Genomic DNA, 19764 nt, shown 5'->3' on the forward strand with positions numbered 1-19764 from the left:
TTATGATAAAATACATATTGGGTCCCTGTGGACTTCTTTCCTGGACCAACATTCAGGTAAACTGGAGCCCTGAAGATAGATAACTAGCTGAATAGTTAGAAGTTACTGGCATATGAAACATGTTTTGAAGGTGGTAAGCTCACACATAACATCCCTGTCCCCATTCACCTGCTCCAAGCTTATGTGGGCATTTTTGAGGCACCAGAAACTCAATGGGGCAATGAGGCAGCCAAAGCTGCTGATTGAACCATGGCATGCTTTGCCTACATGCAAATCAGAGAGACAAATGGCAAAACATTTTGCTGCAAATATGCATCTAAAACATGAAGATTCAGAAACTTGTGAGCATTGAAGTGCTGTGGCCTGGGACCCAGCCTCCTGTCTAATCCCTGCCAAAATAATGGCTTGCTGCTTTTCTCCTGTTTCTTTGCATAGCAAGAAACATCGTGGGAAAAAATGATGTAGCTTTTGATAACCATACAGAAGACACTGAAGAAGTAGGTTCTTATTGCCCATGTCCTCCCAATTTCTTGTTCCTCTCTCTCTGCATTGACAGGTGTATTCTCGACCCAGCAGCCTCGTCTCCTCCAGCCCCCAGAGAAGCACGAGCTCTGATGCTGATGGAGAGCGCCAGTTTAACCTAAACGGCAACAGCGTCCCCACAGCCACGCAAACCCTGATGACCATGTATCGGCGGCGGTCTCCCGAGGAGTTCAACCCGAAATTGGTGAGTGCCTCTCACTTTTCCCTGAAACGCTGTAGATTTGAACAATGCCATTAAAAATGTTTATTTTTACTATAAATTCACATATGCCTATGTAAATGGAGATTTTTCTTTTCTTTTTTCTTTTTTTTTTTTTTTTTTTTTGAGACACAGTTTTGCCCTTGTTGCCCAGGCTGGAATGCAATGGCATGATCTTGGCTCACCACAACCTCCACCTCCCAGATTCAAGCAATTCTCCTACCTTAGCCTCCTGAGTAGCTGGGATTACAGGCATGTGCCACCACGCCTGGCTAATTTTGTATTTGTAGTAGAGACAGGGTTTCTCCATGTTGGTCAGGCTGGTCTGAAACTCCTGACCTCAGGTGATTCAGCCTCCCAGAGTGCTAGGATTACAGGAGTGAGCCACTGCTCTTGGCCATAAATGGAGATTTTTCTATAAGTTCAACAGATTTTTATCTAAATATGTTATAACTTTCACAGTGGCTTCATGGAAGGAGATGAGTTATAGAGGGTACACGTGACTTCTTTTGGTCTTGTTTGTTTTTAACTCATGCTTAAACCAACAAATAGATACATGATTTCTCAGCCCATATTTAAACATCATTAACTTACTTTTACTTGGGGGTATAAACATAAAACCATAAATACAATCTCAGGTAAGCAGGATTCTGACTCTGGGCCCAAAAGCTTCATGGCAGAGCTGCAGGCCATGATAAACATGTAAAATTGGAGAACTCCAGAAAATCTGAGTTCCTTTTTCTCATGAGTTCTTCTGGAACTTGTCACTCCATTCAGCAGGGAACATGTTCTGACCTTCATCACTCTTCTCTTCCCCATCCTCAGGGTACTTTGGATGTAGTAATGTTTCATTATCCCTTTCAGGCCAAAGAATTTCTGAAAGAGCAAGCCTGGAAGATTCACTTTGCTGAGTACGGGCAAGGGATCTGCATGTACCGCACAGAGAAAACGCGGGAGCTGGTGTTGAAGGGCATCCCCGAGAGCATGCGCGGGGAGCTCTGGCTGCTGCTATCAGGTAAGGCGGCCCGGGGCTGGGGGCGCTGGCATCAGAGTCTGTGGGACTCCATGCCAGGGCCTCCCTGTGCCTTCAGTGATGCCTCAGGGGTTCTTCAGTAAGGCTAACCTGAAGTAAAAGAGCAGAATACTTTGTGACTTGGGGAGTTCTTTTTTCCTTTCCCAGCTCCATCAGCTTCATTGAGAATGTTTAAGTGTGGCACATCCTCAGAGCAGTCATCAGGTAGGGAGGTGGGAGGAAAGAAATGAGAGGAATAAGAAGGCCAGGGTCTTTTATTTTTGTCACCTCCTGAAGCCTTTGGTCATTACTGGAGCCATAAAGGTGAGGCCAGAGTCTGTACTGGAAATAAAAGCCTCCTCAGATCATACCTTTTAGGGAGGACAGGAGGGGACACGTCCATGGACCAGTGGTGAAGAGCCATTTGTCTTCACTGGTCCGTAGACCTGGCTCTTATGCCTCTCAATCAGTCTGTCACATTAGACCTTTGAGCCCTGCTACAGAAACCAGAGATCCTTCAGTCTAAGCCCACACTGCCTCCTCTCATCCAAAAGCACTGAGTGTATCCCCGGGATCTTTAATATCTCAGACATTAAATGTTTTTAAAGGGTTTCACCAACTTTATTTTCATACGTAAATCAGTTGCTCTATCTGCTTTGAAGCCTGAAATCCTGAAATATAATCATTCTAAGTAGGCTTATGTGTATATTTTTATTTGAACCTAAGATGGTCTGACACAAATGCTATTATTAAAAGCTTTTAGAGGGCTGGGTGCGGTGGCTCACACCTGTAAATCCCAGCACTTTGGGAGGCCGAGGTGGGCAGATCATGAGGCCAAGAGATCGAGACCATCCTGGCCAACATGGTGCAACCCTGTCTTTACTAAAACTTTTTTTTTTTTAATTAGCTGGGTGTGGTGGTACGTGCCTGTAGTCCCAGCTACTCAGGAGGCTGAGGCAGGAGAATAGCTTGAATCCAGGAGGTGGAGGTTGCAGTGAGCCAAGATCATGCCACTACACTCCAGCAAGACTTCATCTTAAAAAAAAAAAAAAAAAAAAAGCTTTTAGACCGGGCACGGTGGCTCATGCCTATAATCTTAGCACTTTGGGAGGCCGAGGCAGATGGATCATGGGGTCAGGAGATTGAGACCATCCTGGCCAATATGGTGAAACCCTATCTCTGCTAAAAATACAAAAATTAGTTGGGTGTGTTGGTGCACATCTGTAGTCCCAGCTACTCAGGAGGCTGAAGCAGGAGAATTGCTTGAACCTAGGAGGTCGAGGTTGCAGTGAGCCAAGATTGCACCACTGCACTCCAGCCTGGTGACAGACCGAGACTCCATCTAAAAAAAGGAAAAAAAAAAAACTTTTATTCTTAAAAAATGATATAAAAATTAATAATTACCAGACTCACAGGAAAGCCTTTAAACAACCTATAGCTCATTGTAAAAGCAGATGTAAATGCCCATAATGAGATGTACAAATGTCTCAGAAATAGGGGCATATAATCCTGAAAAATAATTGGTTTTGTTTCATGTCTGTTCTATATTCATTTAATACATGTCTTACTTTTCATTTTTCCTTCCTTCATTTCTTTTCTTTTTTTCTTTTTATAGAGATAGGGACCTTGCTATGTTGCCCAGGCTGGTCTCAAACTTCTAGGCTCAAGAAATTCTCCTACCTCAGCCTCCCAAAGTGCTGGGATGACAGTCATGCCACAGTGCCTGCCCTCGTCTTCCCTAAGTAGACCAGCCATAGCTGCTTATTTAGAAACCAAAATTTAAGTCAACTCCTCTCTAATTACAAATCAAACCCAAGAAGATCATCACCATCCAGTCTTCCCTTGTCTTCCCTATATTTCGTGAACTAGTCACCTTGACAGCCAGATTCAGATCACTGACAGAGTAAACAAAGTTCCATTTTCATCCTGTTTGTTAAAATTATTTATAGCTGCATTTTAGATGAAAATGAAACTCAAGACGAGTGCTGGGAAACTAGTGTATACAACAACAGTGCACAGCCCTATCTCAGAGATAATGTTGAGAGTTAGACCCAGTGTTTCCTTTAATGGCAGATGGGCCATGTGAGACCAGAGGGTGGTCTCCACACAGCCCTCTGTTGGGGCAATAACTAAGCCCATATTTCCACATCCAGGAATGGGGTTCACATCCAGGAATGTGAGCCCGTATTTCTACATCCAGGAATGGCCGGAGCCCAACTTGGGTCTCACCTGCTTCCTGTGACCCTTATGGCGACAGCATCATGACCTGAACTCTGTACCAACGGAAGTGAAATGCAGGTCATATGACAAGAAATCACAATACATCTCCCACAACAACAGAGCAAAAGCCAGCATTACATTGCTGTCAGGGGGTTGACTTTCCCAGGGCAGGTGTGGGTGGTAAGGCCAGCTCTCTCAGTGACCAATGGAGACAAGGACTGGGCCAGTCCAGGGATCTTGGGGCTCCAATTTCTGAATTATGAAATGTGAATGTTTACCCTGTCAATATAAATATGTCATTTATATATTTTTGTGATATCTTTATTGAGATATAATTCACAACTTACCAGGTAAGGTGCACAATTCAGTGGTTTTCATTTTAGTACATTCACAGAATTGTGCGATGATCGCAATTATAGAACATTTGTCATCATCCCCCCAAAATACCTTGTACCTTTTATCCATTTGGAAAACAGATATAAACTATTTGGAAATACAGATTGGTAGTTCCATTCCCCTCCAGCCCCCTCCCAGCCCTAGGCAACTACCAAACTACTTTCTGTTGCTAGACATTAAGTATAAATGGAATCAGACAATATGTAGTTTTTTGTGACTGACTTCTTTCACATAACAACATAATGTGTTCAAGGTTCAACCATGTCATAGCATATATCACCATTTCATTCCCTCATACAGCCAGATATTATATCATTGTATGGATATGCTACACTTTGTTCATTCGTTTTTCAGTTGATAAATGTTTAGGTTCTTTCTTCTTTTGGGTTCCTATGAACAATGCTGCTATGAATGTTCATTTACATGTGTGGGCTGGGCACAATGGCTCATGCCTGTAATCCCAGCACTTTGGGAGGCCAAGGTGGGAGGATCACTTGAGCCCAGGAGTTTGAGACCAACCTGGCAACATAGTGAGACCCCCTCTCTACAGTTTTGTTTTGTTTTTTTTTTTAAACTAGCTGGCTGTAGTGGCACACACATGTAGTCCCAGCTACTCAGAAGGCTGAGATGGGAGGATCACTTGAGCCTGGGAGGTTGAGGCTACAATGAACCATGATCAGACCTCTGCACCCCAGCTTGGGTGACTGAGCAAGACTCTCTCTCAAAACATAAAATAAAAATTTTAAATTTGGAAAATGAGAAAGTTAGTTTTTTAAATACAGGTTTTTATATGGACACCTACTTTTATTTCTCTTGAATGTGTGAATGAAATGGAATTTCTGGTTCATATGGTAACTCTGTTTAACCTTTTAAAGGTTGAACATGATTTTGGTTTGTATTCTCCTGAAGGATAATGATGTGTTGAGCATTTTTTTCATGCACTTATTGACCACTTGTATATTTTCTTTGTAGAAATATGCATTCAGATCCTTTGCCTGCTTTTAATTGGGTTAGCTTTTAATTACTGAGTTGTAAAAGTTTTTAAACATAATTGAGATACAAGTTCATTATCAGGATTTTTTTAAATGCTCCCATTGGGTGCATTGTCTTTTCACTGTCTTGATGGGATCCTTTGAAGCACAAAACTTTTTAATTTTAATGAAATGCAGTTTGTCTATTTTTTTCTTTGTCACTCTGCTGTCATGAAGATTTACACCTATGCTTTCTTCTAAGAGTTTATGGTTTTAGTTCTTATATTTAGGTCATTGATTCATTCTGAGTTAATTTTTTTGTGTGGTGTGAGACAGAGGTGTTGGTCTAATTCATTCTTTTCCATATGGATATCCAGTTGTCCCAGCATCATTTGTTGGAAATACTATTCTTCCCCCCATTGAATTGTTTTAGCACCCTTGTTAAAAATTAATAGACCTTAAATGTTAGGATTTATTTCTGGACTCTTAAATCTAGTCCATTGATTTTTATGCCTGTCTTTATGTCAGTACTGCATTGTCTTGCTTACTGTAGCTTTGCAGTAAGTTTTAAAATTGAGAAGTGTGAGCCCTCCAATTTTCTTGTTATTTTTTGAGCCTCTTAAATTTCCATGTGAATTTTAGGACCAGCTAGCCAATTTTTGCAAAAAGGACAGCTGGGATTTTGATAGGCATTGTGTTGAATCTATAGATCAATTTGGGAATTTTTCTATCTTAACAACATTAAGTCTTCCCACATGTAAACACAGGATGTCTTTTATTTAGGTCTTTGTCAGTTTCTTTTAGCAATATTTTGTAGTTTGCAGTGTGCAAGTCCTATATTTGTTTTGCTATATTTATTTCTAAATATTCTTTTTGATGCTATAGTAAAGGGAATTATTTTCTTTCATTTTCAGATTGTTCATTGCTAACCTCTAGATTCACAATTGATATTTGTATATTGATCTTGTATCCTGCAGCCTTCATGAACTCATTGATTTTTTTCCTGCATTGTTGAGGTATAATTGACAAGTAAAAATTATATATATTTACAGTGTACAATTTGATTTCATATACATTGTGAAATGATTAATTGCGCTAATTAATATGTCTATTACCTCACATAGTTACCGTGTTTTTTTTTTTTCTTTTTTTGGTTGGGAGAGTTCGGTGAGAGAACACTTAAGATCTACCCTCTTAACAAATTTCAGGTACATAATACAATATTACATTAGATCTTCAGAATATTTTTATCTCTTAAAACTGAAGCTCTATACCCTTTGACCAACATCTCTCCATTTTCCTCCTTCCCTACCTCCTGGCAATCACCATTCTACTCTCTGTTTCTATGAGTTTGACTATATTAGATTCCACACATAACTAAGAACATTTATTTGTCTTCCTTTGCCTGGCTTATTTCACTTAGCTTAATATCCTCCTGGTTCAACCATGTTATCAAAAATGACAGGACTTCCCCTCTTACAGGCTGAATATAGTATTCCATTTTGTATATATGCTCCATTTTCTTTATCCATTCATCTCTTAATGGGCATTTAGATTGTTTCTATATCTTGGCTATTGTGAACAATGCTTTAATAAACGTGGGAATGCAGATATTTCTTCAGGATACCGATTTTACTTCTTTTAGATATATACTTAGAATGGTATTACTGGATCATAAGGTAGCTTTATTTGTAGTTTTTTAGGGAATCTCTGTACTGTTTTTCTATAATGGCTGTAGCAATTTCCATTCCCACCAACAGTGTACAAGGGTTCTCTTTCTCCACATCCTTGCTGATACTTGTTATCTTTTGTCTTTTTGATAATAGCCATTCTGACAGGTATGAGATGGTATTTCATTGTAGTTTTGATTTGCATTTCCCTGATGATTAGTGATGTGATGTTGAGCACCTTTAAGTATACCTGTTGGTGATTTGTATGCCTTCTTTTGAAAATTATCTATTCATTTCCTTTGCCCATTTAAAAATTAGGATGTTTGGTTTTGGCTATTGAGTTCTGTGAGTTCCTTATATATTTTGTATATTGACCCCTTATCAGACATATGGTTTGAAGATTTCTGCCATAAGTTGCCTTTGGATGGCTTCCTTTGCTGTGCAGAGCTTTTTAGTTTGACGCCATCCCACTTGTCTGTTTTTTGCTTTTGCTGCCTGTGCTGTTGGTATCATATCCAAAAAATAATTGCCATATCAGTGTCAAGAAGCATTTTCTTTCTATATTTTTCTTCCACTAGTTTTATGTTTTCAGGATCTGTGTTAAGACTTTAATCCATTTTGCATTAATTTTGGTACATGGTATAAAAGAAGGGGTTCATTTTCATTCTTCTGTATGTGAATATTCAGTCTCCCAACAGCAATATAATTAAAAATTAGAATGAGAGGTGGATACTTGCATATAGGGTTTTTCTGTCTTGAAGAATCCTAAAGTGTAAGTATCTCAAATGGGTGATTCTCAATATAACTCTTCATCCCCATACCCACCACCTGAGGAACTTCCATCATTAATGACTCACCACTGCTAGGGATACTCTTACCACTCTCTGCAATTTAAAAAAATTCCACCAAGTATCTCATACTTACACCTTCTCTTCAATATGACTATTTACACCCTTCGGAGCTAACATGTTAGCAGGCAGTTTTCAGGCTTATTTTAAGAGGCAGAACCTTCTTTTCAATGAAAACCTCAATAAAATAAAAGCAAAGCTGCTGTGGTTGAAGGGAGCAGTGAGAGGGTGAGGCCTCAGCCTGGCTTGTTGTGATTACCTCCCCACCTGTGCTCCTGAGCCGCTCCACATGACTGTCTATGGGAGTTCCTTCGAGCCTGGTTTTGTAGCTTGGGAACCTCTACCTTAGGAAGTTTTTAAGTAGCCAGCCTGCTATGGAGCTGAAAGAGGGAAGGAGGCCACAGGCGAATTCAGCAGTCTAGCCATGATTGCAACGTACCACATCTGTGATTTCATCTTCTCTTGCAAGTTTCCTTTGAGAGGTAGGAAAGTGGTCAATTGCAAGCTGTGGTTGCAAACCAAAGGCCAAAGCTCTCCCATTTTTGATATTGTTTCTGTTGGATATAACCCAGGTGCCATCAACGAAAAGGCCACACATCCTGGGTATTATGAAGACCTAGTGGAGAAGTCCATGGGGAAGTATAATCTCGCCACGGAAGAGATTGAGAGGGATTTACACCGCTCCCTTCCAGAACACCCTGCTTTTCAGAATGAAATGGGCATTGCTGCGCTAAGGAGAGTCTTAACAGCTTATGCTTTTCGAAATCCCAACATAGGATATTGCCAGGTAAATGTCCCAGGTGGTTTATACTAAAAAATAAAATAAAAATCTGTTTATTTGCCAGCAAATAGTGGGAAGGAAGGGTTTATTGGTAACGGAACTATCACTTCAGCATGCCTCTCCACCTTGGCACTGTTGACACTCTGGACTGGTTAATTCTTTGTTGTGGGGGCTGTTCTGTGCTTTGCAGGATGTTTAGTAACATCCCTGTCCACTACCCACTAGATTCCTGTAGAAATTCCAGTTGTAACAACCCAAAAATGTCTCTAGATATTGCCAAATTTCTGAGAGGTAGAATCAGCCTGGGTTGAAAACCAGTGCACTGAGTGGAGGAGCCCTTTCTGGATTCACCACTGTCTGGCTAGGTGAACTGGAGATGATCCTCTGATCACTCTCCATTCCAACCCTCATCCCACCCTGGAGTAAGAGACAGCATCCCTGAGCACTGGGCCTGTGACTGTGGATTGCCACAGTGTTCCTACTTTGTATCCTCTTAAGTAATAATGTCCTTGAGAATAGAGTTATTTTTTTTTTTTTTTTGAGACGGAGTTTCACTCTTGTTACCCAGGCTGGAGTGCAATGGCGCAATCTCGGCTCACCGCAACCTCCGCCTCCTGGGTTCAGGCAATTCTCCTGCCTCAACCTCCTCAGTAGCTGGGATTACAGGCACGTGCCACCATGCCCAGCTAATGTTTTTTTTTTTTTTTGGTATTTTTAGTAGAGACGGGGTTTCACCATGTTGACCAGGATGTTCTCGATCTCCTGACCTCATGATCCACCCGCCTCGGCCTCCCAAAGTGCTGGGATTACAGGCTTGAGCCACCGCGCCCGGCCTAGAGCTTTTATATGCTAGGCTTATGTCTTAATATACATTAAAATAAGTGCTTAACTTCATATTAAGAAAAGTTGCCTACATACCAACAAAAGTCATCTCTCGATGCCACAATTTGGGAACCTCCAAGATAACATGACCTTAGAATCAAAGGTCACATCGTCATAGAGGCCTTCCATGACCATCCAGCAAAAGCTACAAGATGCTGAACTGCTTCAACACACATACATGTCATGTGCATGCACACACACATTAGTCCCACTGTACTGCATTATTTTGCCTTTTTATAACTTTCAATTTAAATAACTCCCTACATAGACTGGTTAACCTTTTTATCTTTGTTTTATCTAACATCAGCATTTAGGACCTGCAAGATGTCACCACTGTGTCCCCCATCCTCCAGTACTTCATCTAGAGCCTGTTACAAAGTAGACTCCTAAAAAACCTATCTCCTCTGAATGACTAAGGAACTGGCAGGGACCATCATCATGTACTAGGATCAGCAGGTTAATTCTCAAGTGGAATTTGAAAATGATGTCACTTGGGAACATAATGAGTAAGACTTACAAGAAAGAGCCTGTTTGACCAAAATACCTTTTTTGAAATTACATTGTAGAAGCCTGAGGAACAGTTACTGGTTTCTAGGAGATCAAAAGAAGTACAGGAGGTAGCTGGCCTCTAATAAAGCTCATATTTATCTTTTGATCTTCCTCTTTTTAATTAAGGAGACTATTAAAGTAGTTGAGCCTAGAGTGGTTATGAGGTATTTGATAATATCTTTTAATAAAGTACAGTTACTTTAGAATTTATATCCTTCTCAGTTATCATGGCCATATCTCTCTCCAAATGGAAATGTTGGGTGAGGACTCTAAGTCTGAAAGCTTTCGTTGTTGTCTGAGGAGGGCCTGGAGCCATGTGTACCTGATTATAGAAGCCTTTATGGAAAGTTACAAAGGAAATGTTTGCCTCACTGAATTAAGGATTAAGAACACTGAGAGATTTTAGCAGGCCAAAAGCTTTGTGAAATAGCCTTTGGGCAAATTTTTGGAAGGGTTTGCCAGTAGGAGTTCAGGGCTCTGTCTGGTGACTATTGCTGCCAAGGAAGACCCTGCACACTTCCTGGCTCAAGGACTCAAGCGTTTTTACATTTTTAAAGCGCCATAAACAAAACAAAAACTCAGAAGACTATGTGACAGAGTCTATGTGTAGCCTGCAAAGCCTAAACATATTTATCTGGCCTTTGACAAAAGACATTTGCCAGTCCATATGAGAATAACTGAGTAATTTTAATACGTTAACAGAATTGCTTATATGTTGAACTGTATTTGATGACATCGTCTTTCACTTTTTTAGGCCATGAATATTGTCACTTCAGTGCTGCTTCTTTATGCCAAAGAGGAGGAAGCTTTCTGGCTGCTTGTGGCTTTGTGTGAGCGCATGCTCCCAGATTACTACAACACCAGAGTTGTTGGTAGGTGGAGACGCAGCTAACATTTCAACCTATGTCTCATCAAGATGTTTTTAGAGAGGTACCAGCCAGAACACTATTTCCAGTCACCATTAGCCAAAAGAGTTTCAGACTACTCCAGTTTTTCAAAATGGAAATGAAAGAGGTTGAATAAATATAGGTTGCATACAAAGGAGTCCCATGGAGTTTAAGTGACTACACACGTATCACGGTTCCAGAAATTATTTTAGAAAATATTTGATGTGTGTCACTCTGACATGTGAGACCTACAGTAGGTATACGCGCTATCAACACAAAGAGATTTGACAAAAAAAAAAAAAAAATTCTTGAGGATGGGAAACTATGAAATGCAGAGGTGTTCCCAATAAAAGGCTATCTGAGGTGGAAAAATATAATATAGAGGTTTATTGAAAGCTAGGTTTTTAAGGTATTTTTCAGGACTGGTTTTATTGCAAAGCGAACACCTGTTTTCAGCATTTAAAAAAAGTTATTGCTATTACTTGTAATTATCTCAAATATCAGTGATTCATTTTAGCAGGACAGGCTTTCAAGCTTTCCATTGCTAGGGTCATACAGTGTATTGTTTATGCTTCTCACTTGTGTTGTTTCTGTATTTCTAAACATTTGCACATGAATTTGATTATTGAAAATACTATAACAAATGTCCTTAAGTTGATCAGGAATGTGTACAACGGGAATGCTTTTAAGTTTTAAAAAAGTAATTGTTTTAAAAAATGATTAATATCTGGGCACCATGCATCCAGAAGTGTGATTTTTTTTAATGCCTCCATTGTTAACTGATGCATGACTATACTTGGATGTACATTTCATGCCAAACAAAACATTATGTTGCCAACAAAATAACTAATTGCATGTCATGAAAACTTTATAAACTGACTTTCTCAACGACCCTTGTAATTGTCATGTGACTGTTCTTTTTTTGGAAGGGAAAACAGGACAGGAAGAGCCCAGAAAGAGAAGATACAGCCAGAACTAATCTGGTTACTGAGCTGTGTTGACACCTTGGTCTAGTAACAGTCACAGCAGAACAGTGAGCAGAAAGGAACAGAGTTCTGTGCTCATGGTCATTGTGAACTGGATTATTAGTCAAGTTTGAATGAATTATTTAGACTGTGTAGTTGGCTAAGCTGTACCTTTTTGTGTACGTCACGGCAACAGGTGCGCTGGTGGACCAAGGGGTCTTTGAGGAGCTAGCACGAGACTACGTCCCACAGCTGTATGACTGCATGCAAGACCTGGGCGTGATTTCCACCATCTCCCTGTCTTGGTTCCTCACGCTATTTCTCAGTGTGATGCCTTTTGAGAGTGCAGTTGTGGTTGTTGACTGTTTCTTCTATGAAGGAATTAAAGTGATATTCCAGTTGGCCCTAGCTGTGCTGGATGCAAATGTGGACAAACTGTTGAACTGCAAGGATGATGGGGAGGCCATGACTGTTTTGGGAAGGTATTGTACTAAGCCTTTCTCCTTCATTTCGTGAGTCTTAACTGATTTGATAGTAATCATAATGCCCGCTTCTTCCTGTGGCTGAGAATTTATTTTCATATGCTTTTTCTTTGGATATTAACTTCTTTTTTTCTGTCTTTAAAGAAACTCTAGTCCTTTGTTTTAAAATACAGAACTTGCAGAAAACCGTTAGAGAATTATAATGGGAGAATTCCAGTTTATTCTCCCTGTGACTCGTGATTCTTTTTTATTCCAGGTATTTAGACAGTGTGACCAATAAAGACAGCACATTGCCTCCCATTCCTCACCTCCACTCCTTGCTCAGCGATGACGTGGAACCTTACCCTGAGGTAGACATCTTCAGACTCATCAGAACTTCCTACGAGGTAGGTCTTGTTTCCTAGCTGAGCGGGGCTTAACCATGCGTTCCACACTTCCATTGCTGCCTGTTTTATGCTGCTGTAACATAATACCACAGACTGGGTAAAGAACAGATATTTATTTCTCAGTTCTAGATTTTGGAATGCCCTAAATCAAGGCAGTGGCAGGTTAGGGCCTGGTCTCTCTGCTTCCAAGATCGTACCTTGCATGCTGTGTCCTCTGGAGGGAAGGAATACCACATCTTCACTGGCAGAAGAGAGAGAACCCACGCTCATAAGACCTTTTTATAGTGGAATTAATCCATTTGTGAAGGCACAGTCTTCATGATCTAAATATTGCAGGTGATTGGCAACTAATTGAGGCTGGTATCATGTGGGCAGTAAGAATTTACCAAGACAGTTGTAGGTAAAGAAAAGCAAATTTATTAAGGAAAGCATGAAATTACATTGCAAGGATGCAGTGGGCAAGTTAGCAAGAGAGAAGTTACTGCAAAGAGACAATGGCTTGCTGGGATTTTATAGGTTGGTTCTCGTGCTGTGTGCTGGAGAGGGCGTTGCACAGTATTGATAACGCTGAGGTTGTAGTGAGCTAACTTGCATTTTTCTGTCAGCCAAGGGTCTCATGATAGCTGGGCACAGGAAGATGATGAGTTATTTGCACAGGAGAGCTAAGTGTCCTGGACCATGAAGAACAGCAGACTTATAGCTTATCTGTTTTGGTTATTTATGTATTTATCTTGCTTTACCTGGGTCCCACCAGCCCAATTCCTTTTCCCTAATTAGGACTCCACACTAAATACCCGCTATTAGACCCCGCTTTCAACACAGTTGCATTGGGGATAAATTTTCAACATGAGTTTTAGAGGGAATAAAAACATTTAGACCATAGGCTTATCTGTTCTGCTTCCTTCTACATTGTGAGAACTACTGGCCAGAAGTAAGCAGTTATGTTCCAGCTGATAGCTTTGGTCTCCAGAGACAGAAATGAATGGAGCCTGGATGTCTGATGGGTCTAATACCATAGTAGCACATAGCAAGACAAGCTCTAGCTCTCTCATTCTTCACCATGCCCATCCTCAAGTCTGATCGAGTAGCAGCTCAGAATCAACTCTTTGTGGTTTAAGGAGCGGTTGTTGACGGGATGCATGGGGAGGCCAAACTTCACAAATCAATTTGCTTTCTGTTCCCATGCTAAGCAGTTAGGACTTCTTTGAAGTAGATAGTCTGAGACACTTAGAAGAGCCTGTCTAGCCCAGAGTAGACCAGAGTCCTAGGATTCCTCTAAAATTCCTGGATTGGGGAGGATGCTTTCTTGTCTATGATGACCGTGGAATCAGCCCGATCTGCTGCTTGATCTCACAACAGAACTAATACGCTTCTTGGGGTGAAGGAATCACAGTACCACTTGCCCCCTTAGCAACTGGTGGTTTGTGGGGTCCCAAGTGCGCATAACACTTGATGGTTTCTTCACTCCCTGATCCTTGGCTCTCTAAACTTTTATAGAAATGATCACTAAGAAAGTGAAAGCATGGGCCAGGTGCGGTGGCTCACGCCTGTAATCCCAGCACTTTGGGAGTCCGAGACGGTGGATCACGAGTTCAACAGATCGAGCCCATCCTGGCCAACATGGTGAAACCCCATCTCTACTAAAAATACAAAAAAATTAGCTGAGCGTGGTGGCGTGCACCTGTAGTCCCAGCTATTCTGGAGGCTGAGGCAGGAGAATTGCTTGAACCCAGGAGGCGGAGGTTGCAGTGAGCCGAGATTGCGCCACTGCACTCCAGCCTGGCCACAGAGTGAGACTCTGTCTCAAAAAAAAAAAAAAAAAGAAAGCTTGAATATTCTGCTGAGCACACTATGCTCTCTACAGATGTTTTTGGATTGTGATTGGTGATTGTCAGTATTCCAGCTAGCAACAAAGTGAGTAAGAGAGAAATAGGAATGGAGTGAAATCAGAAAGTCTGTCTTAGAGTAAAAAATTTAGTGCTCTTAAAAAAATTGCTATGGATACAGAAACCTTTTCATAAATATGTGTCCTTAACTATAGTAAGAGAAAGACTGGTAATTAATTTTTTTAATGTCATTGCAAGTTCATATATATTGAAAGCAGAATAGTTTGTTTTAGAATCATAAAAGCAATTCATGTTTGTTTTAGAAATTGTAGAGAAATAGGAAGGAAAAAATAAGCATTTTACATTTCCCTTAAGTATGTTTTTATATTTACAACATACACTTAAAAAGGTCCTTCTAAATACTGCTTTGTCACTTTCTATGTATACCATGAACATTTCCTAATATATTAAATATTATTTGAAGGCATGATTTTACTAAATTATTTCTATTCTGCTTTAATAAGGTAACAAATGTATTTATCTAGTTCCCTTTTGTTATACATTTACTTGGATTTCTTCCAAATTTTCAGTATTATGTATCAATCTAAGATAAATTTGTACACAAATATCACATCTCTGATTATTGTCTTAGAACCCTAGAAATAAATTTACATAAAAAGTTTAGGTTAAAAACATTAGATTAAAAAAAGAATGATCAAGCTATTGGCACAAACTGTCTAATTTCCATAAAGGATGTCTCAGTTTATGTTTTCACTATTAGAGATAAAAAAAAGAATATTTCACCTACTGTCTCCAAAACTATTTCCACATGCATTTTAAAAAATCATTGCCCCAGGAATTTTGTAGTATTATATGATGTAAGCAAGAGCTTATGTATCTGTGGGTTGCTTTTCTAAAGGAATCCTCAGACCTTTATTGTTAAAATAATCCTGGACTAAGGTATTAAAGCTTAGTGTGTGTCATCTCAGCTTTATTCTCAGCAGCAGATAAGCTAGCTTCATGCTGAAGTCAGCAATTTGCCCATTTTCAAAGGGAAAGCAAAGAAATTGAGACAAGACCCGGGGCTGGTTTCCATTTACCTCCTCTTGAGCTGATCCCTAATGTGGCCCTCAGGCTGCCAAACATCCTGTCACAGGACACAGCCTCAGTTCCCTTCCTCTCTGCCTGGAAAGACAATCCTTTTAATCTATATCAGTGCCTATATTACCAGGTCTTTCAGCGCATGATAACTGGGTTTTGTTTTCTCTTCTCTGCTTAAGTGTCACTATTCTGCTCATGTTTCCAATAGCTCTCTGATGCCTTGTAGATCAACTTAAAGAGAACACCACGAACTCTTGCTGATTGTTTTTTTTCCCCTCCTAACCATCAGATTGGTGGTTTTCAATCCTGCCTGTGCATTAAATCACTAAATTTTTTTTTAAGCTGAGCTTTTAAAATCTAAGTTCCCAGGCTCCATCCCAGACCAATTAAATCTGAATCTCAGGCATGGGGCCCAAGAGTACATACTTTTTAAAAAGTCTCCCAGGTGAATCCAAATGTCTGGTGAGGGTTGGGATTCACTGCACTGGATACACAATGGGGCTAATCACTGATGTGGATAAGAATCTGGTTTGGGCTCAGGCATGACACCTGAGTGTTCTAAGGTACACAATGCATTTCTTTCTGTTCTTCAGGAGAATTAGCCATGACAATTGAAACATAGGAAGGAAATCCTGAAACCACATTCATCTTTTGAGATTTGGTTAAGGGCTCCCTAGGTTGCTAGAAATCAGTCTGATATTGGTAACTTCACTTTGTGTATACCTCACAGGGAAAATCTCGCTCATTATAAGTTCCCCTAAGCCTCTGTTGAAAGGAATTGTGTAGGTAGTATGAGACTCTAGTTTTCTTCTATGTAGACCCTTGTGTGAAGCCTGCACTTTGGGCAGAGTTATATAGAAGTAGAAGACAAAAGTCCCAACCTTCAAGTTTGATTGATAGCCTGAGATGCCCCTCCTGGAAGGCACAAGAGGATGTGAATAGGCCTTCCAGTGGGTACACAGTTGTCACAGAGCCACTTCATGTTTGAGATGGCCCAGCCCAGTGTGTTTAGTCTGAAAGTGTTAAGCAGGGCAAGGATGTGGCTAATAAAACAGAAGGCACAATTTATGAAGATAGGCATTTGTGAAAGCTTAGAGTAATGTGTCCCTGGCTTATTAATGATTACTATAATAGCTGTTATTCATCAAGAGCCTGCCATGTGTGGGACAAGGTGCTGGGTACCTTATAGACAGCCTGCCATGTAAATGTCAATGCATTTTAAGATGAAAATGTAAGTTAGGAGAGGTTGAGCTAGTTGTTCCCAGCTGTACAGCTAGAAAGTGGCAGCCAGTATCCAAGTGAGCGCTCCTTTGCATTACAGCCAGGACGAAGGGAGCTTATCTGGATTCGAAGAGAGAGAATTATGGATGTACCAATGGTCATGAAATCAGCAGGTCCAGCGGAGCTGGTTAGTAGGAGTCTTGAAACCACTAATTGACTTGGAAGGCTTCCAACAGCCACTGGAGACTGAAGAGCGTTCTTTTTGAAGTACATTGTCTGTGCTTCCTGTGCAACAAATTGGAGGAGGGGGAGAGCTGAAGTAATAGACAAGCAAAAAAGATAGTATGGTTGTATATGGGAAAGACCCAAGAGACGCTAGAAACAGCATTTGTCTATTCCTGTATTAAGAAAATCTTTTTTTTTTTTTTTTTTTTTTTTTTTAGTTTGAAACAGGGTCTTCCTCTGTCCCCCAGACTGGAGTGCAGTGGCTTGATCTTGGCTCACTGCAAGCTCCACCTCCTGGGTTCAAGTGATTCTCATGCCTCAGCCTCCCAAGTAGCTGAAACTATAGGCGTGCACCACCACACCTGGCTAATTTTTGGTGTTTTTAGTAGAGATGGGGTTTCACCAAGCTGGCTAGGTTGGTCCCGAACTCCTGACCTCAAGCGACCCATCCACCTGGGCCTCCTAAAGTGCTAAGATTACAGGTGTGAGCCACTGCGCCCAGCCAAGAAAATCTTTAAGATTGTATAAGCGCCTTTCTTATGGCAGGTATCATGCTCAGCCCTGGGGATACATTATCAGCACTTGGCATGAATTGTTTTAATTCCTTTTTTTAACATATAGATATTTTCAAGCACAATACAAGTTAAAAAGATGACATAATACATTCCTTTAACCCATCATCCAGTCCCAACAATTATCAACATTTTTCCGATCTTTGTTTTATTTTATTCCTCCTCCCCACATTTTTTTTCCCCCTGGAGTAACTTAAACTCCAGACAGTATATTATTTTACCTGTGAAAGAATGTATCTGTAACAGATAAATTCTTCATTGTGTGTCTCTAACAGATAAAATGAGTTTTAGGCATGGCACTTTTTTTTTGCTAATCTATAGCTTTGAATTTTAAGTTTAATTTTTAAAAGTTTGTTTATGCCTCAAAAGAAAATGTGGACCTGTAAGTTAGTTCTCACCGGTTGTTAATGGAACCTCAGTTATAACATTAGCAAGCTTTGCTGATCTGTTGTTGTTGAGACAATGTCTCGCCCTATCACCTAGGCTGGAGTATAGTGGCACCATCTCAGCTCACTCCAACTTCTACCTCCCAGGCTCAGGCCATCCTCCCACCTCACCCTCTGGAGTAGCTGCAGGCGTGCACCACCACACCTGGCTAATTTTTGTCTTTTTTGTGGAGATGGGGTTTCACCATGTTGGCCAAGCTCATCTTGATGAGCTCAAGTGATCTGCCCACCTTGGCCTCCCAAAGTGCAGGGATTACAGGCGTGAGCCACAGTGCCTGGCCAGGTTTTGCTGATTTTAAAGCATGTTTTTTCTCTCCTCTTTATCTTCCTCTTGTCAATAATACTAGGAATAATAAAACTACCATACTAACTGCTTTACCTATATGTGCTTAAAATTCTTATACCATTCCAAAGAGGTAGGAATTGTTTTCCCTATATTGCTGATGAAGATGATGAGGGCCATTGGTTTTTACAAAATTTCTGTGAAACCTGGGACTTGCTATGTGTTCCACTTGATACATGTGGCAGTGATACTGTGCCCTTTCTACAATGCCCAGCTGTCAAAAGCATGTCTTCTTTATAGAAGCCGAGCTTTAGTTAATGACGTATATATAAAGATAATACTCTAGAGGCCAGGCATGGTGGCTCATGCCTGTAATCCTAGCACTTTGGGAGGCCAAGGCACATGGATCACTTGAGGTCAGGAGTTCAATGCCAGCCTGGCCAACATGGCAAAACCACATCTGTACTAAAAATACAAAAAAATTAGCCAGGCATGGTGGTGGGTGCCTGTAACCCCTGCTACTCGGGAGGCAGAGGCAGGAGAATCACTTGAACCCGGGAGGCAGAGATTGCAGTGAGCTGACATCACACCACTGTGCGATCCAGCCTGGGCAACAAGAGCAAACCTCCATCTCAAAAAAAAGAAAGTAAAAGAAAATACTATAGAGGAGAGTTACAAATTCACATGACTGTGGTGTCACTCAGCAAGGCACTTAACAATGGGGCAGGGAGCAAAGGTGGTAGGAAAGGGTGGGCTTAGGGAACTAGACAGCTGTGACCTCTAGAGTGGACAGTCTGTTTAGCACCTGAGGCAAGGAATCATTGCTGCCAGAATTTTTAATTGTTCAAGAGAAGTTGAAAATCATCTTTATTTTATTTGAATGTTCCTTTTTTTTTTTTTTGGACAGAGCGTTGCTCTGTCTCCCAGGCTGGAGCATAGTGATGCAATCTCGGCTTACTGCAGCCTCATTCTCCCAGGTTCAAGCAATTTTTCTGCCTCAGCCTTCCAAGTAGCTGAGACTACAGATGCGTGCCACCATCCCCAGCTAGTTTTTATATTTTTAGTAGAGACTGGGTTTCACCGTATTGGCCAGGTTGGTCTCAAACTCCTGACCTCGTGATCTGCTTTATCTTGGCCTTCTGAAGTGCTGGGATTACAGGCATAATGAATGTTCCTATCTTTTATAATATTCCATGGGCCAAACAATATTCATTGTGGACTTTCTAGCCTACCGGCTGCCTGTTCATGATTTCTGCTTGAGAGCAGCTTTCAAAATACATTCTAGGTAAAAATATAGTG

At 40.7% G+C, this 19764-nt stretch overlaps 1 protein-coding gene across 2 annotated transcripts in view; it reads left to right on the forward strand.

The window, feature by feature from the left end:
* The window catches only part of TBC1D9 (TBC1 domain family member 9), a 141323-nt gene that overhangs the window by 92703 nt on the left and 28856 nt on the right, over positions 1-19764 (forward strand). For both annotated transcript variants that reach the window (XM_032246511.1, XM_032246512.1), the window contains 6 exons: positions 557-727; positions 1607-1757; positions 8432-8646; positions 10826-10943; positions 12120-12405; positions 12662-12791. In XM_032246511.1, the coding sequence (XP_032102402.1) occupies positions 557-727; positions 1607-1757; positions 8432-8646; positions 10826-10943; positions 12120-12405; positions 12662-12791 (1071 nt within the window). The remainder of the gene's footprint in view (positions 1-556; positions 728-1606; positions 1758-8431; positions 8647-10825; positions 10944-12119; positions 12406-12661; positions 12792-19764) is intronic.

Source organism: Sapajus apella, unplaced genomic scaffold (genome assembly GCF_009761245.1).
Source record: "Sapajus apella isolate SASKATOON/1434 unplaced genomic scaffold, GSC_monkey_1.0 scaffold61, whole genome shotgun sequence".
NCBI classification, from domain to species: Eukaryota; Metazoa; Chordata; class Mammalia; order Primates; family Cebidae; genus Sapajus; species Sapajus apella.